The 24,508-nt window shown below is 45.5% G+C and overlaps 1 protein-coding gene across 4 annotated transcripts in view; it reads left to right on the forward strand.

Moving 5' to 3' along the window:
- The window catches only part of Itpr (Inositol 1,4,5,-trisphosphate receptor), a 153,156-nt gene that overhangs the window by 86,545 nt on the left and 42,103 nt on the right, over positions 1 to 24,508 (forward strand). For 2 of the 4 annotated variants that reach the window (XM_065432316.2, XM_065432317.2), the window contains 6 exons: positions 2,749 to 2,906; positions 12,165 to 12,467; positions 15,302 to 15,349; positions 18,065 to 18,403; positions 18,916 to 19,117; positions 21,634 to 21,759. In XM_065432316.2, coding sequence (XP_065288388.1) covers positions 2,749 to 2,906; positions 12,165 to 12,467; positions 15,302 to 15,349; positions 18,065 to 18,403; positions 18,916 to 19,117; positions 21,634 to 21,759 — 1,176 coding nt within the window. The remainder of the gene's footprint in view (positions 1 to 2,748; positions 2,907 to 12,164; positions 12,468 to 15,301; positions 15,350 to 18,064; positions 18,404 to 18,915; positions 19,118 to 21,633; positions 21,760 to 24,508) is intronic. The other 2 variants (XM_065432318.2, XM_065432319.2) reach the window with 1 other exon arrangement.

Below are 24,508 nucleotides of genomic sequence, written 5' to 3' on the forward strand. Positions count from 1 at the left end.
GACGTTAGCCTTTGTGTCCACTGGATACTATCCTGCCTCAGTGATCTGATGCCTCTGAGTGCATTACAATTTCAGAAGTCGCTTGATACGCTGAAGATTGCCGCCAGCTGGCTTGCTCACTGACCAGCAAGGATCAGGGGTGTCAAAATACAAGACGTGACAGTCATCAAGCCATGCCCACCTTCCCTGCCGATTTCCTTGTTTGGCTATAGATACCACCTCAAACCCCTGGCCTTTCTTCTAAACTACTTTCGTGGTACCACGGTTGGTACCATAGGTGCCACCTCACCTGTGAACTACAGTTAAACCACTGTATAACGAAGTCGGTAAAATTGGCGATTTGCTTCGGTATATCGAAATTTTGTTCTATTGAAATTCAACCTTTTATGCAAATAAGTACAGCTGCCAACTGATTTTTCTTACTAGGAATGGGGCCGCAGAATTTTCCAAATTATTGGGCAATTGAAGAAAGCAAATTTGAATGAGAAAATAGTTAATTTTGATGAATTACAGAGTCGGCGACAAATGATTAGGTTTCATGCCACATACATAGACAACATCTTCTTGGCGGTACGAATTAAGCAAAGCCAGCCACGCTTTCACATGCCCACCCTTCCTCTCCCCCCTGCGAGGCTGATAGTGTCGCCTACACTGGGGCAACGCTATGTGGAAAAGTGCCGGATTCAGGGTGCGAATGCTTTGTCTGCCTCTCACTTCTGCGGGTCACGGAAACTCTAGATTACCCAACCTCCAATACTAAATACGTGGTAAGACAGCTTGCAGTGTGCCATTGTGCCATTGTGCCATTTTTTATGCATATGCGGCAGATTACCTCTAAAGCTGGGTGTGCGGCTACCTATGCGTTCAGCAGTGCTTACAGCCACGCGCAGCCAGGGCCGAGACAAGCGACAAGCGCCAAGTTACCGTGCCCCCCTTCCCCCTACTGCCCCCTCCTATGCACTTGATCATATTACCATGAGCTCACTTCTCTCCCCTCTTCCCCTTTCCTCCCCTCTTTCATTCCCTAGCGCAGGAAGGCGTGAAGCCACTATCTTTCTTTTCTCACCCTCGCACACTTTCACTCGCACCTAAAGCACACAATGCGCAGGGCGTGATAGGATCTTATTGCACTTGTACTCTATACGGAATGTGATGCGGCTCCACTTCGGCAGTCGATCTTGTCGCGCTGCATGCGATTTGAGAGGTGCGTTTGCAAACAGCCACTTGTAATTCAATCATTTGACCATCTGCATCCCGGGAACTTTGCATTTATTGTCTCTTCATTGCTTTGTGGCAGCGGTGAAATTTCGTTATATTGAAATTGCGTACAAACACACTTTGTTATATTGAGGTTCCAAATACATAGGTTTAACTATATCGTGGAGCCCGTCACACCATCGCTGGACCGCCGTTGTTGGGGTCGTGAGATGGTGCATGTTAGCCAGCTCAAGCCATATTACGACCCACTCATCTTGTCTGCTGCCTGAGTTGCCAGGATAACTCCGTTTTACACCCAGGGCCAGTGTAATGAAGTAGACGCGCCTCGTGTTTTTGGTATAGCAGCTCGAAGACGGACGATCACCTGTGCTGTGATTGCAAGAGAACTCGGGCTGTTTGCTGCTGCTAGGCTGATGCTAGACTAATTATCACCTTTCATTAAATCTCATTACATATCAATTAGTAGTCGAGAGTTAACAGTATCATGTACAGTTATGTTGGCATTAATTTTTTCTTGCATTTCTCACTGCACGTGGTAAATATGTATGTGTAACTAAATAAGGAACAGCTTTGCTCGGTATTAAACGCTGTGCTGTGTGTGATATTTCTGTCCTTTTTTAGACTGCTGGGACTGACAGTTTGTTATTTAGCAGCTTCGTTATTGGTTTCATTGTTAGCAAAAAGTAAAAATCATTTGATTGGGGTGTGTTCAAGGGAATTTCAATACTTGGAACTGGACAGAAGTAGAGGGATGGTCACTTTCCTGTGTTTACATTTATCAAGCAAGTGGGTTTTCTTGCTATTATTTGTTGTGAGTGCATTCAAGATTTCGTGAACTTGTCGCATACATACAGTAGTAAGAAAAAATAATTTAATAAAAGGGAGAAAAAAAGAACAGAAAAATGGCTTGCAGTACAGAAAACAGTGCTTTTTGTCCACCAATTCTATGGAGTCTATGGATTATTGCTCCTCTGCATCCTAGGGCTAATGCAGCATGTGTTACTGCTCCGCACATAATTTACTTCAAGAAAAAGAAAGGGTTATGGTGTTATATTACAAATGTTGACAATTAGAAAGTATATAGAATGTATGATGTATCCACATGCACTCGCTGAAAGTCTCTATTATAAGAGGTAATCTATGTGACATGGCAGCAAATTGTTAATAGCTACTTAAGTTCAATGAGCTGGTTCTATTGTAGGCTCTCATGAAAGCTAGAAAGCCAGAGACACAGCAGTATTGGTGGTTAAAAATTTAATGCCTTACCAAGAATCTTGCACTTCAGTTCTTTTTAATAGGCTCAAGATTAGATAGATTGGGAGGAAGTTACTGTTACAGAAACCTTATTTAGCACCTGGTGAAAACGGAAGAAGGGGCGGGGGGCATAACATATGCTCATGTTGATGCTTTTTGTGCATGCAGTTCATACTTCCAAGTGTAGTAATCTAACCTTGCCAACCTTTCTCTAATCTCACCTTGATGTGTGAGCTGGTACTTGTGTGGTACACAACCATGCTGTGTTGCCTGCAGCTAAAAGCCGTGGAATTGCCATCCCCTTGGACCTCGAGTCTCAAGTGTCAGCCATGTTTGACAAGACTGCTTTGATCAGCAAACACACGCGTGCCTGGCTTTCCTCTGCCCGGGCACCAAAGCGAGAAGCTGTGGAACAATCACCGCAGAGGCCTACTGTACGTATTGGCTCGGTCAGAATTGGTACTTCAGATGGGTGTTGTACTGCATGAAAATAGCACTTTTTTTTTTTCCGATTTGGTGTTTGGCTATAGGATTTGCATCATATCATGCATAAAAGACTTTAGTTGGGCTGTGTGGCAATAAGACCAAGAACACCAAAAATAATGCTAGTTAGATCTGTTCTTAATGCCTTGGTAGAAAACAACCTCACCAGGCAGCATACAGCATTGGGCTAGCTATTAGTCTATAACTTGAACACTGCAGCACAGAAGTGGACAGGGAAAAAGAAAGGTTTAATGTGCTGACATGGACGGATTTGAAACAACATTTTATCAAAAACAGCAGTGACGGTGTTCTAAACAAACAAAGGTCACAGCGACATGTTGAAAAAACAACACGGACAACAAGACTATAGAAAGAAAACAACACCGTGCTCATGTTGTTGTCTTACCATAGTCCTGTTGTCCATGCTGTTTGTTCAGTATGTCGATGTTCAACCAACTAGCCCACATTAACATTCCTGAAAAGTCACGAAGTCTGAAAACATTACAGAGAGCATACCTCTTTAATGCTGTGGCCGCATGCCCACTGTCTCTAGGTGCAGTAGTATTTCTAGCAGTGTTATGGCCATTTACTTGTTACATCTTGGCATAATGGCACTACTAAGATTACTGAATATGAAATTTGAAGTTTATTTTAAGCGACCAGAAAAAAATGTACAGGTGCCTAGGGTACCAGTGACAAGGCAAAAAGCCTGACATGATGCCTGCTGTTAGGATCGGCCTGCAGCTATTTCAGCCCGCTGCAGGTGTTCCGATCCAACCGGGATGGTGGCACACTTCAGGGAACTGTGGATAACTGGCAGCCACGTGGCGACGGGTCAGCTCAGGGGAGTTCTCGAGGGGAGGTAATTGCCGGAACCTCCCCACGCGCTTTTCGAAACACCAGACAATATGCTACCCGGGCCGTCACCCGGGACGGCTTCGAGTTCGACGAAGCAGGCTTTGTGCGCAACACGACAATGCTGCCCTGTTCTGCTATAAGTGGGGGAGTTGCCGCGGGAACGGCGACGAGGGCTCCTTCCCACGTGCCGACCAAGACACGAGACAATGTGCTACCCGGGCGCGCCACCCGGGACGGCTCAGAGTTCTACGAAGCGCCTCTGACGTCGGCTCAGGACCATTACCCCTGTGTTTGTGTGCAGCATGTGTATGTGAGCCCTCCCCCTCCAAAAGGGCGGGTCATCTTCAATGACGCCAAACTATGACGTTGAGCAGAGTGCTTATAAGCAGTGATTGTCGGCTGCTAGAGTGCTCGTCGTGCTCGAAATGTACTCGTGAGCTGTTTGCTGTATGCTCGTCTTGCGGGCTCCATTTGGGAGTCACGCTAGACTGTCAATGTATCTCATGTTCAACTGTAAATAACATGTAAATAAATACTGCTCTCCTAAGTCCCGACAAAGAGTCAAGCTCCTTCCTACAGCTACGACTGCCAAATCTTAATCTGGTTGGCAGTGGTGAGATCGGCCTATGGCTCATAGATCGGCCTACTACTCGGGGGCAGCAACGGCAGCTGATGGACGTTGGCACATGGTGACCGACCGGTATCCTGATCAAGTTGGAGGCGACTTGAGATTGACCACCTCTTGCAACTGACTGGGTACGGCGGAGAAGGACTGGTGATATGGTGCCGCTTCAGTGGGTAAGCGTTTGGTTTTGGCTGTAAGATTTACCAGGCTTCAATTTCTCTGTGTTTCTTTATTTGATTCGCTGGGATCTTTTACTTGCATTTTGATTTGCGTGAGTATCGCAGCAAGTATTGTGTTATAGCAGAGCCAAAGCTTCAAGTAGAGACCATGGTCCTAGTGTGTTTGACGGTAGCTGACCTGTTGTGGTTGTGTGAAGAGATCGAGGTAGACGTAGAGGATGACTTGAAGGAATCAGAGATTCGTAAAACCATTCTAGAAAGTAACAATGATTTGAAATTCATCGAACAAATGGGTAACTGAATTCTAAGCAAAAAACAGGAACAGGAAGCAATTAGGCAAGAACAGGAAGAATTTACGCAAGAACAGGAAAAAGCTAGGCAGGAACTGAAAAGAATTTCTCAGGAACAAGGCCTAACAGAATTAACGAGGCAGTACATTGATGCATTGAACGAAGAGATTCAAGGTTTAGAGCAGGCAATCGAACTAAGTCAACAGCGGCTGGAGGAATCTGTAGGCTGGACGCAGCGAAAGTGGGAGAACGTAGACAGCAGATTTCAGTCGAAAGCCAAGGAAAGTAGCACCTAGATTAGCAGCATGTTCATAAGCGAACTCGAAGTGCTAGCAGTTAACGATGCCTTTGTGGCAGCAGAGGCCGTTAAAGGCCATAGTGAAAGCGACGAGGTGCTGTGCCAACAGAGGACTGTAGAGACAGCTAGGCCAGCTGCGAACAAATTGGCACAGTCACTGCGTGTGTGCCTCGCATGTAAAGTTAACGAGGTTGCTAGTGAAGTAGAGAGTACTGCTGACTCGACAGGTGCGAGCACCCATGTCGAGTCAGATCTGCGTGCCGAAGTGAAGTGCCAGCTGGACGACGTAGTTGAGGGCAGCTCTCAGGATTGCGAGCTGCGTAGCTCAAGAAAAAACAACTGCATTGTTCAGGGATCGGTGCAGCTCTCCGCCAGTCTAGTTAGCCAAGAGAGGGGTGATTTAGTTATTAATCACTCAGACTGTGCGGGTAAGAGACCGATCCGGGCCGACGAGATGTGCTTCGGCCAGCACGAGGCGCCAGAAGGCAACATGAAAGAGAATTCATAGAGAAAGTGTCGCAGAAAAAAGCGCCGTAAAGACCGGATTGCGGTGGCTAATGTAGCGAAGCCAAAGACGGCGCAGGTGCGAAAAGGCAGGGCGCGGAGAAAAGAAAGGTGCGGTCGTCACTGACGACGTGTGCACATCAAGCACATTCGAGCCACCGGTCAAAGAGAGACCAAGAAGCATGTTCTGCACGGACGTGGACAAAGGGCACGGGGCAGTTAAGTTCCTCGTCGTTCCGTCGTTCTTTTCGAAGCTCAGCGTGTAGGGCGAGGGAGCGCAAGGTGGCAAGACGAAACAAGGTGATAGGGAGTAGCGACGCGGTCACTCGAGTTCGTGATGAAAGTGGGGCGTCAGGATGCAAATTGCCAGGTGACTGTAACGTCTTGGGGGAGCTGATAGTGACTCAGCCCTTTTGTTGTTCCTCAGTAGCCAGAGTAGCTTTTGGACCGCGACCACCTCAGGTACGGCTCAAAGTATGAGTCAGACGTAAGCGTTTGGAACGGGAGGCCAAGAGAGCTTCCGTAGAAAAAAAAAATGCTGTTTTGTTTTATTTTTTTGCATTTGAAAAATATCGCGATTTAAGAGAGAGCGTAAACTTTAATTTCAAATCAGCAAGATTTGAGTCCGGCGTCTTTTAGTGGGTCTGGGCACCCGCCGCGGACGCGGTTCCGAGACCTTGTCTCGAAGCGGCTTCCTCGGCTCGCTGGACGGCCCAGAGTTGTGCTGTCAGGTCAGAGCTGAGCAGTGCGGTCATCCAGCGTGGCTGGAGGCTGGCGGTGGAAGACTCATGCACGCCATGTATCCAGACATGTACACTACAAACAGATGCACATCGTGTGACAAGGTTGCCACACTAAATCACATGCTATGGGAGTGTCGGGACCTAACAAACAAGTCGGGCAGTGCCGACCCCTCCGTCTCTTCCATCGCGATTTAAGACTACAGTTTTTTTCAGTACGCAAGGTATGAGCTTTGTTTACATTTTGTTTGAGAAGCTCTGAGAGTTGAAAGATGCATTTTAAGTAAATCTGTAGTTTAGCGAGTTGTTAGTTAATTAGTAAATAGGCTTTCTTTTTTTGTGTGTGCGAGTAACCTGAGTAAAGGTTATCGTTGAGAGGCCTATGGTAACGCGCGTGTGTTTTAGTTAACCTTCTTTTTTTATGTGTTTTTTATTTTCTAAGGTTAAGCGCGTAGATTTTCAGTAAGTGCATCATTTGCACTAAGAGTTCGTAGTTCCATTAGCGCGTGTCCTGTGCAGACGGAGAGAAGCAGATCGTTTATGACTGGGTTGCTTGTGTGTTTAGGGCAGCCGTATTCTGACTTCTGTAGTTAGCGTGCAGGGAACGAGTTATTAGAAGACACATTTGTTTAAAGGTTCCTCTGAGTTGTGTAGGTTACGCAAGTTTAGTTTGTCATTTAAGGCATGTGTCCTGTATAGACTAAAGGAGCAAATGTGAGTAAGCGTGATGAAATGCTTACGTATGACGCAAGTGCGCGTTCTGAAAAGGGACCACAAAGCTAGCGCGATTGTGATTACGTACCTATGGAGTTAGCCAGACGGTTCAGTGGCAATAGTACGTGAGATAAGTACGCCACTGCGATAAGGTAAGAACAGGGTGTTCGTGAAGTTAGGCTGCTTAAGTTATGTTCAGGTATTGGTGATTAAGAGCCTTCAGTTTGATTCTGCGTAAACCTTTACTCCTGTGCAGCGCGACGGTCGGATTTGGTCAAACTCAAGAGGAATGTGAACGCTCGCTTTGGCGGCACGAAATTTTGGGGCAAAATTTGGGATTCCCAGTTGAGTGGCTTGCATTGAAATTTTGATAGGAAGCCTGGTGGGTTAACAGCTAATTCCGGGTGTTTGAACACTGAGCGGTATTGTGTTGCCTGGTCGACTCTTCTGTGCCAGTTGTTGTGAGATGGTTGAAGCCATTCCAAGTGCGCAGGGGTTGCAGAGAGCAAAGCCATCATCTTGCTCGCCAGCCATTCTCTTCCTGCCCAGCGGTTGCCAGCACTGGCCAGGCGAGATTTTCCGGGCCATGGAGGAGCTGTTAAGGCGCGTTCACAGTGGCGCGTTCACAGTGGCGCGTTCACAGTGCCATGGAGGAGCAGTTAAGGCGCGTTCACAGTGGCGGGAAAACGCACAACGCAGAACGTTTTCTGCGCACCGCTTCCCGCACAAACCACTTTTTCTCCCGCAGACAGGCTGCTGTGCTGTCCCGCAGAGCGATGGGTCCGGTACCTATTTTTCCCGTGCCGCTGACGAGAACAGCCAATGGGGGCCGACCGTGAAGCGTGACGTCGGTCCCAGTTCAGTGACCCCGTCGGCGGAGGCTGGGAGCGTGTTGCGGGACACTCGGCGGTTGCTTTGCCAGCATGAATATGCGACTTGAGGCGACGATGCAGAAGCAGCGAACAAGCAAGTATAAGTAGGTTTACCATAGCCAACAGATCGTCGTTCGAACCAGCCATCCTCGTCACAAAAAGGGCGACGGGAGGAGAGCTAACAGACGATCAAGACGACAACGCGGGAAAAGCGCGCGCTTTCCAGTCTTCTCTGGTGTCACGTGACTGTCCCCTTCTCTCTCTGCTCGTTAGGGTCCTCCCTCAACGCCTCCTCTCTCTACATTCCAAGACGACCGCAGCGAAAAAACGCGCGCAGTGTGAGCGTCATTCAGAGGAGCTGCGACGCAGCGGCGACATTGACGCTGTGCCGCTGCGGGAAGTCTCCCGCTAGTGTGAGCGCGTCTTTAGGATCGGCCTGCAGCCATTTCAGCTCGCTGCACGTGTTCCGATCCAACCGGGACGGTGGCGCACTTCAGAGAACTGCGGATAACTGGCAGCCACGTGGCAAGGGGTCAGCTCAGGGGAGTTCAAGAGGGTGGAGGGTAATTGGCGGAACCTCCCCACACGCTTTTCGAGACACCAGACAATGTGCTACCCGGGCCGCCACCCGGGACGGCTTCGAGTTCGACGAAGCAGGCTTTGTGCGCAACACGACAACGCCGCCCTGTTTTGCTATGAGTGGGGGAGTTGCCGCGGGAACGGTGACGAGGGCTCCTTCCCACGCGCCGACCAAGACACGAGACAATGTGCTACCTGGGCGCGCCACCCGGGATGGCTCAGAGTTCTACGGAGGCCCTCTGACGTCGGCTCCGGACCATTACACCTGTGTGTGTGTGCAGCATGTGTATGTGAGCCCTCCCCCTCCAAAAGGGCGGGTCATCTTCAATGACGTCGAACTATGACGTCGAGCAGAGTGCTTATAAGCAGCTATTGTCGGCTGCTAGAGTGTGCTCGTTGTCGTGCTCGAAATGTACTCGTGAGCTGTGTGCTCGTAAGCTGTTTGCTGTATGCTCGTCTTGCGGGCTCCATTTGGGAGTCACGCTAGACTGTCGACGTTTCTCATGTTCAACTGTAAATAACATGTAAATAAATTCTGCTCTCCTAAGTCCCGACGAAGAGTCAAGCTCCTTCCTACAGCTACGACTGCCAAATCTTACATCTGAATGGCAGCGGTGAGATCAGCCTACAGCTCGTAGATGGTCTGACAACTCTAACTAATGGTGGCAGCGGCTAGATCGTCCGACGAATCTAACACTGCCCTCCAAAAACCCAATTCACCCTCAAAATGACACAATGCTTAGCGTTAAAATTCTATAAAAAGAATCGACAGTGCACAAAATAGCAATAGCTACAAGCACAAGAAATAGCTGTGTGCAGTAGCACATTTTGACATAAAATATATGGAAAACAGAAATTATTATATTGAAGTTACAATAGAATATACAAGTGAACCGAATAAACAACAAATATTAGGTTGATCAGTGTTAGCAAAAGGTTGCTTTTTGTGGCTTCCAAATAACACAAAAGGTAAAAAAAAAGAAAATGAACAGCAAACACTTTTTAGGCAACATGACAAAATGGTTAGATTTGTATCAATAATAAATACAAATGTACCTTTCTTCCAAAAACATGGCATGAGCCACTCTCCTCAATTATGGTAGCTGCAAAAGTGTGCTGATATTAAAAATGAGGAATCTGATAGCTTAGTTTTTAGTGCTGTAAGTCTTGCGAGGTTTTTCTTTTCTATAAGAGTAGGCTATGGCTCTGGTTTTTTTGCATGAAGAAACTTCTTATAAAACCCGTAGAGGGTCACATGATGGTAAATAACTATGACCAATTTTTTCTCTGACATTTGTAATGCTTAGTACTTTGTGTTTTTTAAAAGGAGGCGCCACTTCGAACCTGTATGACACTCCTCCTATCAGCCGTAGAACTTCCTTTTGCAAGACATAATTACTACCTCTGTTATCTTTAGTCGTATTCCCCCATACAAGGAGACTGTAATGCATATGCAAATGAACTACTACTATGTAATATAGTTTCTTCTTTAACCATTATGGAAGCAGTTGTCATGATTTGCAAATAATACCAATAGATCTTAAAATGCTGGAGTGGACATACTTAGTGTGCATGGACCAGTCTAAGTTCTTTTGAAAAGGTACCCAAAGAAATTTATCTGCTGTGGTGTGTTCTATTCTTTGCCTCTCAAAAGTGATATTAGCTTCTCTTGTGATAGTCTTATTGCATGGGCAGAATAAAACATATTTGGTTTTCTTAGTGTTTAATATGCCTCCTACAGGAGCAGAGTTTCCCAATAAGTCACTCTAATGTGCTCCAGAGCATGCAGAATCCTTTAGCAAAGCTGCATATTGCACTCACAGGAGTTGTTATGTTATGGCAACAACAGCTGTTACCACAAAATACTGTCGAAGCACCCACCCCACTTTCACTAAAAATTGGGTTAATCTAGATATCGGCGCTTGTCCAGCCAAAGCAGTAAAAACCAAGATGGTGGCCAATGAAAAACTTCGAGGCAGTGCTACAGTGGCTACGAAATTGAAGAAAGCATGTTTATTTCCTAATGGTTCACAGTATTTCCCGACACACGGTGCCACTCGATGACTTCAATCTTCCTGGCGACGGTGTAGGAGTGCATCGTTTGGCTAGTGGATTGCACGAGAAGTGTGGGAACAGCAGCTCTGTGCACATTTTACCAAGATGCGTTTCACAAAACCCCTGCTACTACTGGGTTTTCTTTCAAGGACTGTTCATTGTCACTCTGCATTATCGTCACCCCCATCGGTCTTTCCTTCCCACCGCAAGGAAACGAATATCACCGTCATCAGCCCTAGTGGTCTCTTAGTGACGGCATTCGGGTGAATGTTCTGGCTGATGCTGGCGCTTTGGAGGAGGTGGGCGCTTAACATATAATTTTCAGAATATTTAAGTTTTGAAAATGTTAACACTGGGTGCTTGTGTGAAACTGGGTGCTCCTGCGCTATGTTATGGTAGTTCAACATGCTTTGTTTCCAACAAGCGCACTTGTTTGTATCATAAACTGAATACTACTATCTTGTGGTATCTGCCTAAATCATCCAAGATACTGATTCACAGCAGCTGTTTGTTAAGTATGGGCTTAAGTACGGGGCTAATGCTGGAATTATCATTGTGTACACCATTCTAACTGCGCTAGTGCCTTGTGTTGAAAGGGCGATCATACAAACTCTATTTGAAGAATGCCAAGAAAGCAACCTGCTGACAGATATTATGTGTATAATAAAAGAATATACAGGCATTTGTTAGAGATTTTAGCATCTGCATCGATCTGTCTACTAACAGGGGCCCAACTGGCAGTGGCTGTAGGTGCTGCTGTTGCAGTGCTCATTAGCTGTACTTAAGCATGCGCTGCTCTGTGCTACGAGATTTCTGTGGAATTGCATGACTGTGATTGGTGACTAGTAGCATGAGTGGAACATGTAAAGTGAATGTGTAACCCTGCTGCTGGTGGAAGCACATATCCAGAAGCAAGTCATGTTGAAATAGTAAACAAATGCCTGTCAAGCTTAAATATCAACTCTAAAGAAATTTTCGACTGAGTAAAAATGCCTAGTTTCAGATACTGTAGATATAGAACGTCTGGGTAAAACGTTACATTTAAAATACTAATGCATCACAGAAAGCTGGCAGAAATAGATGGTTTTTGATACCGAAGCTGGAAAAAATGAAGCCATTACTACTCACCTGAAATGATGCAGAACCTAGAACGTTGAGAACCAGCGCGCCTCCTTGGCATGACTTCCAAGGTTAGGCGGCACCTATGGCACACTGAATGTCTCGGAGCACAACTTCTGGGATATGCAAATAGGGGATATGTGTCGTGTGGGCTAACCATCAGGTGCATGCATTGTCTGCTTATATGCTACCATATGCTGTTATTAATATTAAGGCTGGTAATAAGAAAATAGGAGAGTTATCATGCTTGCAAGGAGAGTTATGATGCTTGCATTTTTTCCAAGATTTCTTCGATAGTGTATATGTGCTACAATTAAGCTAGTGTGAAGTTTTGTTGCATTTTGCCTTGAAGCACTCTGTTGTTGCCATCCGGCAGGAGGTGTCACGCGGCCATCCAAGTGATCGGACAGTGATTGAGGTGCTGCAAGAGCTGGTACTGGTGCTGGAAGAGCAGCTCAGGCCACTAGTACAGAGCGAGTTATCGGTGCTGGTGGATGTTCTGCATGAGCCTCAGCGGCTGTTCCCTGCACGGCCCCAGGCACAGGCCCGCTGTGCCTCCTTTGTCTCCAAGCTGGTGCAACACACCCAGCGCCTGTTACAGGAGCGGGAGGAGGGGCTATGTGTGCGTGTTTTGCAGACACTGCGTCAAATGATGGCTGACACAGAGCATGGGGAAAAGGTGTGTGTTGGCTGTTTCCTTGCTCTTTTTATATTGACTGTGGAGAGGGCGGTGTGTTTTGTTTTCCAGTGATTACAAGAGGTATGATGAGGAAGAAATTTATAATGACCACTGCAGTAGCTCTGTGGCTATGACATTCCTGCTGTGATGGCCACATTTTGAAGGGAGTTACATGCAAAAACACTTGTGTATTGAGACCTGGGTGCATGTGAAAGAACCTGCGGTAGTCGAAATTAATCCGGAGTGTTTCCTACAGCATCCCTCTGTGCAGTTTCTGGACGTTAAACCTCATGATTCTTAATATGTACAATACATGCACACATGGCAAAAGGAACTGAATAAATCAGATGAAACATGAAAGAGCAATGGGGAAGCACTGCCAGACAGCCTATGCATTCTAGAGCAGGATCTCTCTTTCAGCAGCACTTCTCTTATAATAGTGCCCTCTAACTGCCGCATGCAGCAATCACGAGAAATCTTATCAGCCTTTCACGCAGGACAGGTGCTGAACTTGGAGCTAACATTTGTCAATGTGATTGCTTCCCTGGAAGCCAGTAGCACCTATGAAAATAAATATTGCATAGCAGCTGGGACAAATGCAGAGTGCCAAGAAAATCTAGCTGTTTTTTATCCATATAGCCATATTCCTTGTCTGTCAGGCTTTGTTCGTGCAGCACTTGTTTTGTCATCTTTCTTCTTATGCAAGTGTCTCTTCTCGTCACTGGTTGCCTCGTTTTTTCAGGAGTCTTTGTGCTCCACAAGTGTAACTTGTCCTTTCTGTGCTTGGAGAGAGAAGGTTTATCTATATGCACACAGACTAACCAGGCATGTTTCAAAAGCAAAACAATTGCAACCAGTCAATCTTTGGATATGTCAAGGAAACATTCTGGCATTTAGGATTTGCCAGTGTCCATTGTGCTGTGACTACACTGCACAGCCAGAATATATGTGTTAAAAAAAGATTGTTCTTTCCTCCCTTTTATGGCAGGTGCTGCTTTACACTTGTGCATGAAGTAAATCTAGAACTTCCACAATTCTTGCAATTTTGAAGGAATTAAAAACAGTGTCCTGCACAACTGATTAGGATGCCATAGTCACATAGGCAGTGAAAATCAGTTCAAGCATGTCTATTAAATCACTAGAAAAAATACAGATAACCTGGACAATATAGACAATTTGTAATTTTCTGGGGCACCCAATGTAAATCTTACACATTCTGGACAACAGAGTTGCTGAAATCCAGGTGCAGCCAATTTGGTAGATGCGTGTACGTAGTTGACACTAACATTGGGACATTTTTAAAACCAAGATGTGTCTCAGAAATCCCAACTCTAGTTAAATGAATAAATTGTGTTGGCTACTGTTAACATATTTGCGCATTATTTGTCATTGTCATTTATTCTGTTTATGCTTTAAGGAGAGTGGTTATGTTTTCATTAACCAGACTTTGCAGCTATGCTTGTAAGTTGCCACACAGGCACCAACTTAGTATTGTCTTTTGTCATCACTAATGCAAAACCACCTTGTGTAGGCACCAGTCCACAAAAAAGTGTGATGTAACCTTGTTACAGATACATAACTTCAGCACATTGCACTTAGAATGATTTAAAATGCATTGTACAGGGGGCTGGTTACTGCAAACTATAGTTGAGTTCGTTTCTGGTTTTAGGAATTTGAAGCTGATGTATTTGAATTCTAAGTTGGAGCTTTTGATTACTATCTCTTGCCAAGCTGGATGGCCATTATATTTATTACTGCCATATCGCAGGTCACCCATATTTTCTGATAGGAGCTGGAATTCAAGCCTTGTACTTTCCTGATTGTGGGCAAAAATTTCACCTGTACCGTGGTATTGACAGATAGTGCAAAATATCCCCAGTCTTCATTCAGCTTCATGTTCTGCTATGCGCTTTTGAGTCTGTTCTTCATAATTGTGCTCTACAGCCACTACCTCTCTGCAAATCACATGCAGTTAAGCTGTTTAATTTCTGTCCCTGTGCAGCTGCATTGATTCTTGCCTCAGCTTCCAAATGAGCCACTGTTGCCTCTTTGCATACCAAGTGTCGCACAGCTGTCGTGGCATGCCAAGATGAGACTTCATGTTGTAGCTTGTACTGTAGTGCAGTTTTATGCATAACGTAGTTGACTGTTTCATGTAACACCGCACTTGTAGTTAATTTTATTTATATGTATATGTTTTTCTGCTACCCATTTATACAAATGCAAAGGTGTGCTCTGTGAATCAAACTTGGAACTTGGCAAGCCAGTGCTTCAAACAAGGACTCTTGAAGCAGTATATACCATGGTGTTTCAGTGACTATGGCATTCTGCTGCTGACTATGAGGTCACAGGTTTGACTCCTGGTTACAACAACCACATCACAATGGGGGCAGAACGCAGAAATGCTTGTGTATCATCCTCTTGGTGCGTGCTATAAAATTACAAGAGCTCCCGGCTTCACATTGTGTTTCTCATAGCTCTTCTGTTGCTTTGCGATGGTAAATCCAATGACACTCTCAGTCTTTGGAGAATGTCAGACACTTTGTGCTGCACTTGGTATAGAAGCGGTGGTTCATGCACTGCTCATAACCAGGAGCATTGGCATCTCTTGCGAAGCTCCTTTCTCTCATTGCTGTGCTTTTATGGTGTGGGTGGTTTCTGTTGCTTGGCCCGTTGTTGCCCCTCCCCTTGTGGTGGGTGTCCTTTGAGTGAATGGGGAGGGGGAGTCGTCTCCCTTTGTTGGGAGTGAACTGCCCCCCTCCTGTGCTCACCCTGCACTAACCGCCTCAGCTCTCTGTCTTCCTGTGCTGCTGCCGCCTGTGGACTGCCATCAGGTTGATGCCAACTTGCTCACTCAGAGAGAAATCTGTGACCTCGCACGGGTGAGGCTGTTTTATTTCTCATCTTTCTGCCTTCATGTCCCTATGGATCTACTTGTGCTCTTTGTGCCATTATTGTCTGTTGGCAGTGTTGTTCCCATTGAATGTGCTGCGAATAACATGCTGCTGTTAATACTCTTATGGTCAGTCCCATTGAATGTGCTGCGAATAACATGCTGCTGTTAATACTCTTATGGTCAGGTTGTGGCAAACTGACCATAAGATGTGAGTGCACACACACACACACACACACACACACACACACACACACACACACACACACACACACACACACACACACACACACACACACGCGCGCACGCACGCACGCACGCACGCACACACGCACACACACACACACAGCGAAAAAAACCCGTTAACAGGTGTCTCACTGTTGCATTTCTCAGGCTGCTGTGCATGTTTCTACATTTTACATTGTATTTGAATGCAGCAGTCACGTAAATTTAGCTGTGCAGTGACGAATTTATTCTTGCATGTTGTTATGGAGACGACAAATGTATACTAATGGTTAAGCTTGTCAAGTCCTGCTCGTGGGCCCCGCTCTGAAACGCCAGAGATACGTGCACGTCGGTCCTGATAAGTGCGTCTCAACATGGTTGTAGCTGTTGCTGGTTTCCTAAAGTCAGGTTCGCCGCGGAACAGTATTGCTATGTGTTGAAGCATATTAACAGTGGAAGGGGACCATTGTCATGGAACATAGTAGGTGTAGTGCGATAGCTAGCTGGGCGAGTCGGTACATCTGCATTATGATTACTTACAGTGCACACTAAAAACAAAGAAGAGAGACGAAACACGGGTTTCGTCGTTCTTCTTTGTCCGTGTTTTTAGTGTGCGCTGTAAGTAATCATAATGTAGCAGGTGTCCCTTAATTATACATGCGCGCACACGCCGTCCCCTGTCACAGTATGAGTGCCAAGAAGTCTAACAACACTACCGGCAGCTGTTCAGAGCTGTTTCTGACTCTGTGGCGATTTGTGGCTGTCCTTGTTAGTTATTCCGGCCGTTGTGTGTTCTTTTTTAATGATCCCTTGGAAAACATAACAGGGTTCTAATGTGCGCGTGTGCGCGTGCGTGTGTGCATGTGTGAGGTAAGATGTGTCTTTGATGGGACACACCTGACTTCTGATAGGACACATCTGATAGGAATGATAGGATGCATGAAACGAAAGCATTTTATTTTTCCGATGTTTCAACCGGAGTCCAGCCTTTCCTGAATTTTTTAAAAGCCTTTGATGATTTGAAATTGTACTTCAGCGTAATGATATATATACTTGAGCCCACCACTTTGCATGAGTTGCAAGAACGAGCTTTTTAATCAGACATCTAAAAAATCAAAGTGTACAAAATAGAAAGCTCAAACTGCATTTTATTTCTATATAGTATACCTATTAATGTGGTCTCCTGTATAAACATCTTGTGCTACAATTTCAGTTTATTCTGGCCATTCTGGATTTTTAATGAATATCTGAATATACTTGCAGTACTATGGCACATTTATGTCTAACCACAGTAGTTTAGCTGGAATTCATTAAAAAAATTACAAATGTATAAATGATGCAAACACCAAGTTGAAGGAGTATGGCACGGTGTCTCACTTGCTTGAGACTACAGTACATAATTAATCCCATTGCCTTTTATTGCAACCTGTGTCATGTGTCACATGTACATGTACCGGTACGTGTGTCACATGTACCGCAGTTTAGGAAATGAAGCCCAGGGCTGGATATGTCATGTAACCTCAAGGTGATCATCATGTGGTACTATACACCACTGACGCATGCTCTGACACCACGACTGTGTCGCAGAAAGCTGAGCTCACTTAGCACTCAATGGAGTGAGAGTGAGCTCCTGCACGACATTGTCACATTGTAGTAGTGACAGTGAAGAAGCAGAAACATTGCCAGATTGTGAGTTAAGAGTCTAGCTCTTTACTGGATGAGCTTGTGCTCAGGGAGACAAGCAACACAGAAATCACAATGATAGTGGTGAGCACGGTTGTTGGTCATTGAAGCTGAACTTGCAGGTCAAGTTTGCTCCCTGCTTTTATGTCTATCATTGTACATTCCAGAGTAACCGCTAGTGCTTGCTGACATTGAAGAATGTGCGACACTATTTGAACCATGTGTGACTCCATAAGTGACTCCTTTAGCTAAACTACGGACTTACTTCTGCTGAAGTTTCGCACAAAGGCAGCATTTTGCAGTGGGTTCTGTTTAAGACCACATTTATGAGTATTATTTGCCTGTTACGTTCACAGGAAAGCTTAAGTGTGCATTGTATGTGGCTACACCATTAAAAAATTTTTTTTGATTTGGGTGCAACAGAACGGTGACAAATGGTGCTACCATTGCATGATGCTAGATAGTACTGTAGCTGCAGCTCAAAACTCACCTTTAAACTGTCAAAATTTCAGGTCTTAAATTGTGCACATACTTTACCTGAACTTCACTGTTGGTAAGTTTTGACGCAATGAATTTGAGAATCATGTGACTGCTAAATATGTGAGAAAAGGAGTACATCATGTGATCAGAATGATCCTGTGTGATGCAGCAGAACAAAACAGAGCTTGCATTCAGTTTATGTCCTGTTCTGGCTGGATGCATCTGTGACTTTCACAGCAGCACATGAAATTTTTAACATGGCTTTTAGGCAATTTGGTGGTTGAACCATTTTACCAGCTCATACCATGATGTGCAGGGTGAAGCACTGCGGCAGAGCCTTCTTGTGCGTTATTTGGGCACACCACCCAAGCAGCCACAGCCCAAGCGTGGCTCAACGGAAGGCTCACAGCCACAGCAACAACAGCCACAGCAGCAGCAGCAGCAACAGCAACAGCAACAACAGCAGTCACCTCAGCCCCAAACACCCCTTGGTCGTCCACCTAGCCCATTGTCTGAAGTCCAGTGCCAGCTTGATCGTGAGGGGGCCTCGGATCTTGTTGTGGAGCTGATTATGATGAGCCCCAGCCTGGCCATCTTCCTTGAGAGCGTCGAGCTTGGTATTGCACTCCTGCGTGGTGGAAACCCTGTCATACAGGTGGGATTGTTGTGCCTGTTGCAGTGATACTTATTCTTACAGGCAACAAACAACACACACTGAAAGTGTGTTAAGTGGCAGCTAGCTTGGTTCATTTAGGACTACATGTGGTTGTCCAGAGTTCAGGGTGTGCTTACCGAGTTATGGGCTGTAATTATGTGACGAAATAAAAAAGAATAAATAGTTGTGGGAGTCAAGAAGAGACATATGTAGAGGTATAACTTCAGCCATCACCAACCTGAATTCTGCTGTGGCAGAGGATGCTAAGAAAAGCTAATGCTATCAAAAAGATTGGGTTGGTGCACTGTGGTACCGGGGTACATTCACACGGGTGTGTGACACTACCTCCAAAAACCTTCTTTAACAATACCCTTGCTGGGATCAGAACAACCTTCCTACATAGCTTTCAGTTGATGTGCATGTCTGTCTGTCTTTCTGCTTTGTTGTGTTCTTGCAAGTTTTTCTGTCCAAGCACTAAATAAGTGTGCTGCTCTTTTTGTATTTTAATGCAGAGGTCCATGCATGCAAAGTTGACTACTGGCAACAATGCAGAGAAGTTTTTTAAAGTATTTTTTGACAAAATGAAGGCAGCACAACAGGAGATAAAGTCTACAGTCACTGTCAGCACATCTGACATGGCTGCCCGAGCGACCTCTGAAGAGAAAGACCTGCTGCGCAAGGACAACCTCCGGGAATCTCGCAGCCGCTCTCGAGGTTTGTGGCACAGTACACTGTTGTCTGCACTCAGCTAAAACCTAAGGTGATTGTTAATGCAGGAAGCCTTGGTGTGAGCATGTTTAAGAATGGTAAAATATACTAAACTGATTTGCGTATCTTCTTTGCCTTTTTTTCAACTCTAGTTTTTAGGAATGCTCACATTTGATTTTGTTTCATGCTTTTCTGATAGCTGCCTCTTTAAATGGCTGCAGGCAAATCAGCATGACTATACAACTCGCATTATGGTTGCCAAGGTGACTACATTCCCTGCTTTATAGTTTTCTTACCTTTTTGATTAGTTTCAATGGCAGCATTATTTCTTCTTGGGGAAATAATTTCTTATGATCTCATGGAATTGGCAGGAAAAAAGTTAGTTTTAGCATTTGCTTAGGTTGTATAAAATTTTAAGACTTATTTCACATTAAATTTTCTTACTTTCTTTGGGTCTACACTTGCATCCATCTTGCATCCTTATTGGACATCCATGTTGTGGGTAGCTGTCATTTTTCTATTACATTTTTAGTAAGTGTCATACATATTGTGACTGACGTAACATAGAGGTCTTTGATTAATGATGTCTCCATGTGAATGCATGCACACAAAAGATTACCTTTAATATTGAATAAACACTGAACATTCTTCTTCACGAGATGGAGGCGAAGAGCATATACAGTTAAACCTCAATATAATGGAGTCGCTAAAATTGGCAAATTGTTTGTTATATTGATTTGTTTTATTGAAATTCGATCTTTTTGCAAATAAGTACTGTCGTCCATGGCTTTTTCTTACAAGGAAGGGGCCACAAAATTTTCCGAATTATCAAGCGATCGGAAAAAGCTAATCTTAATGAGAAAAATAATTATTTTGTTGAATTTGAGAGTCAGTGACGAAAGGTACAGTTTCATGCCATATTGACGATATCTTGACATTGGCGGTACGAAGTGAAGCCAGCCACACTGTCGCATCCACTCCGCCCCCGCATCTGATAGTGTTTCCTGCAGTGAGATGATGCTATCATGAAAATCGCTGGCAGTGGGGAGCAAATGCTTTGTCTACCTCTTGATTCAATGCATTTTCCAAATTCAAGTTTATGTGCAACCTTCATCAAATACGAGAAGACAGTGCATGATGCAACAGCGCATCAACTTGCCCAGTCTTTGCACACGCAGCAGATTACTCCTTGAACAGGGCGCACTGGCCGCATATGCACTGTGGGGATGTGCGACTCTCGCGCGTCCCCTGATGTTTTTCCTGTATAGCGCGCCTCCTGCAGTGCGGCTTCGCCGCGTGGCCTGCGTGATACTCGCGGCGGTCGATGTGGTTGGGGCGCAGTGCAAGAGATGGCGCTAGTGTTGCGCTGCTAACGCCACCGACAGGCAGGGCTACTTGGACGCCGGAAGACAAGGCGCTCTCTCTTGGGATTTGGGACAGCAAGCGGGACGGACGTGCCGTGCCGCGCGTGCGCCGACCCACGCTTCTGTGAGACCGTCTCGCGTGGCCGCCTTCGAACGCGCCAGCTCATGCGCGCCACCAGAAAGCGCCTGATCGTACACGCGAATGACCAGGCGTTGGGATCCAGCATGGGGCGAACATATTCACTCGTTTTCCGGTCGCGGTGAGTCGGACTTCTAGATTTGTCGCGCTCCCATCGTCATGTTTTGTGGATAGCAACTCGGCTAGCAGGCATTGATCTATGAAAGGTGCAATAAATGCCCTTGTGATTGTTTGCACTACTGTGTTGTCGTTCCTTTGTCCCAAGAGCATGGAGGAGAACCCCACAGCACTCAGCCATGCTGACAGCCATGCGCTGCCACAGCCATGCTAAAGTAGGAGATGTATGCCAGGGGAGCATCCCCGCTCGGCGGAAAACGCAGTGGCATTTCGTGCTGCTGTCTGGCAACCTTAACCACATTGCTGCTCAAGAAGATAACAGATGAATTGCTGTTGCCTTATTGCTGTGGTTGCTGCGCTCACAGCAGCTCGATCATATTTTTCAAGGCATGTTTCACGTGTGGACGTTAGTTGGTGATGCCAGTTGCGATGAAATGTGCTGGTGCTATCATCATAAGGAAGTGATGAAGCGTGGTATCAAGAGTGGAAGCCACCAAAATAGTCTGATAACACTGGCTTCCTTTCTCGATCGCCTCCCCCATGTAAGCGGGGGAGCTCGATGAGGAATTCACCACAGCGACCGATGTCAAGTTGCTCCTCTAATATCCTTCGCAGAGATCTCTACCATGGGAGTACCTTTTAAACATAGCACCACCAAGTATTACTCAGAAACAGCAGAACTAATGCTTCATTACACTAATTATATTAATTCCACTGCATGTTATGAATTTAAACATATGGGTAGTGCCATGGAAAGGACAATAATTAATGTTACCTTGCCTTCTACTTCATTTTCAACAGTTGCAACTCTATGTATAATATACTGCTACTTGCACATAAATGTTTGATGATGCATGCGTCATCTGAAATCTGAACTATTGTGTTTTGTATTACTCTCGCAGGAGGAAAGGGGAGCCTCATGGTGTCTGATGAGCTGCGTGCCCAGTTGGAGGATGCTGCACAGGTCACAGGAAAAGCCTATGCCCATGTTCGGTCTACAGTGGGTGGTCTGAGTAGTGACACTGGTGGTGAGCATGTTGTCTGTGTAAATTGTCTATGTAATGAAGCAAATCCTTGCCCTTTCATTCTTATACTTGTATAGCTTTACCACTAATGTGACATGGAAGATGGCGTCGCGAGGCCTCAAAAGTTTTCAAAAATAAGCTATTATGCTTGTGCCTTAACTCGGCAATAAACAAAGCAGCTTCAGCCATGTGCTTAGATAAATCAAAGAAAGTCAGAGGTACTGGCTCAAAGGGGAGCCTGTGCACTAATAATTCATTCTGTCCTTATTTTCTCGTATAACTACATCTCGCTGCTTTTCACTGGCACAACCAAATGGAGGTTTTTTTTGCCAACCTTGTCTGATGCCCCTTTCGCATAATTTTCTACCATTTTAAATCCTTGACCTGTGGAGAAGTGCACTTACTTTGAATAAAGCACACTATTGACATATCACCTCAGTTCAAGTGCTGCTCGATTGCCAAGGTTGGCCATTGAAAAAATCACATGCAGTTAAACGTCAATATAACAAAGTCGGTCAAATCGGCAATTTCCATCGTCATATTGAAATTTCATTATTTTGAAATTTGGCCTCTTATGTAAATAAGTACAGTCACTGATGGATTTTTCTTACATGGAAGGGGGCGAAAAATTTTACGAGTTATCGGGCAATCAGAAAAAGCAAGTTTGAATAAGAAAACAATCCATTTTGTTGATTTTGACAGTCGGCAACGAAAGATACAATTTCATGCTGTGTCGACAAAATCTTCACATTGGTGGAAGGAAGTGGAGCCATCCAGGCTTTCGCACCCATTCCACCGCTGCTATTGATAGTGTGGCCTGTAGTGGGATGACGCTGTCGTAAATAGTACTGGCAGTGGGGAACTAATGCTTCGTTGGTCTCTCGCTTTAATGTATCTTCAAAACTTAAGGTTATGCTGCTTTCTGTACCAAACGTGTGGGCCATGCCATCTGGGCCATGATGCCATGCTATCTCGGCCTGCCCACTCTTCGCACTCGCAGTAGATTATCTGTAGATATCTGTAGATCATGTAGGCTACGTATGTGCTCAGCCACGCTGACAGCCTTGCGCAGCCATAGCCACACCAGAAAAGGAGCAACATGCCTCCCATTCCCTCCCTACCATCCGTGTGCATGCTTGATCTTGTTATCGTGAGCAAGCTCTCCTCGTCCCCTCCCTCCCTTTCATCTTGCTTGCACAGGAAGACAGAACTCGTCAAGCCACCATCCTTCTCGGCTCATCCTTGCATGCTTTTGCTCACACCCAAAGCATAGAGCATGCGGGGCGCGATTTGATTTATCATACTTCGACTTATGGAGAACATGATGCTACTGTGCAACTTCGTTTTGAAGGTCGCTATTGGTCACACAGGGCGCAATTTGAGAGGTGTGTTTGGAATCAGCCGCTTGTGATTTACCCATTTGACTATCTATGTCCATCAACGTTTCCATTTATTGGCTCGATATTCTTTCGCTGTGTTCGTTAAATTTCATTATATTGAAATCTTGTATATGTGTCACTTAGACGGACTCGAAGAATGAAAAGAATGTATATTCAGGAACTGCCCAGCGTGTGTGTGTATATATATATATATATATATATATATAGTTGGCGGCATTCATAGACATGTGATGCCATAATGTTTATGCTGTCAGTCAATGCAAACTGATACGTGCAACGTGTGCGTAGTCTGCACGATACAGCTTCCTCTGTTTAATCATTTATTAAAGCCGAGATACACGATGCACTTGATTGAAATTGTGGTCGTACTGCAGCCATCATGGCTGACGAGTTATCTGCCTAGACTGTCTTGGGAGAGGTGTTGGGAGTTGAGTTGGGTTTGCGTGCACCCTAGTTAGTGATGTCTGGCTGGTCGTCCTCGCTTTCCAGCTCATCACTGTCGAGATCATTGCGTCAAAATTGCTCATGCATTGCAATCAGGTGTCACTGATTCTGGCGAAGTACTTAGTCATCTTCAATGAAGATGTGATAGGATCTCGGCACTGCCGGTCCCACGACCTGCACTTTGCATGTCCGTGCTTTATCTCAAATCATCACCACTTCCCCTTTTTGGAGCGCTGGTAGGTCCTTCTTGTGGGCTTCGAGTTGAAGTCAGGGAGCCTGGTTCATAGCCACCTGCCTTGCTACAGCTCGCCCGAGAAACGATCGTCCTTCAGTGGTATAGATCAGTAGCTGAGCAGGCCCAGCCAGAAATCGTCGTAATTTTCTTGTGTTTTTTTTTTCATAATCCGTGTTACTATGTGGACACCTTTTTCCACTAGTCCATTGAACTGTGGAAAAGCAGGACTAGATGCAGGGTGTCTACCAAACGGGAAAACCGGGAATTCTCAGGGATTTTGAGTAGTCTGGAAAAAGTCAGGGAAAACTCAGGGAATTTGGGCCTCTATCAGGGAAAATTAGCGGCAATTTTATTGAAAGGGTCAAAAGTCGCGGTAATGATTGACAGGAATCGTAATGAATCGTCTTTGACGCCCTGTCGTTGGCAGGAGGAGTTGCCAGTGTACAGTCAACGAGCGACTTTCCGGATTCCCGATAATTTGGACGGCTTCGCGGCGCCACCTCGTACCCCATAGTGTCAACGTATCAGAACGTGTGAAATTTCCGACGCAAGAACTCTTTGCCGTCCGATTTTCCGGACGTTTTGCCGCCAGATTTTCCAGACGTTTTGCCGCGACCGCAGGTCCGAAACGGCATTAATCAAAGGCACCACCGCTGCCGTTTTGATTACTTCG

The sequence above is a fragment of the Dermacentor albipictus genome, chromosome 5, assembly GCF_038994185.2.
Source record: "Dermacentor albipictus isolate Rhodes 1998 colony chromosome 5, USDA_Dalb.pri_finalv2, whole genome shotgun sequence".
In the NCBI taxonomy this organism is placed as follows: Eukaryota; Metazoa; Arthropoda; class Arachnida; order Ixodida; family Ixodidae; genus Dermacentor; species Dermacentor albipictus.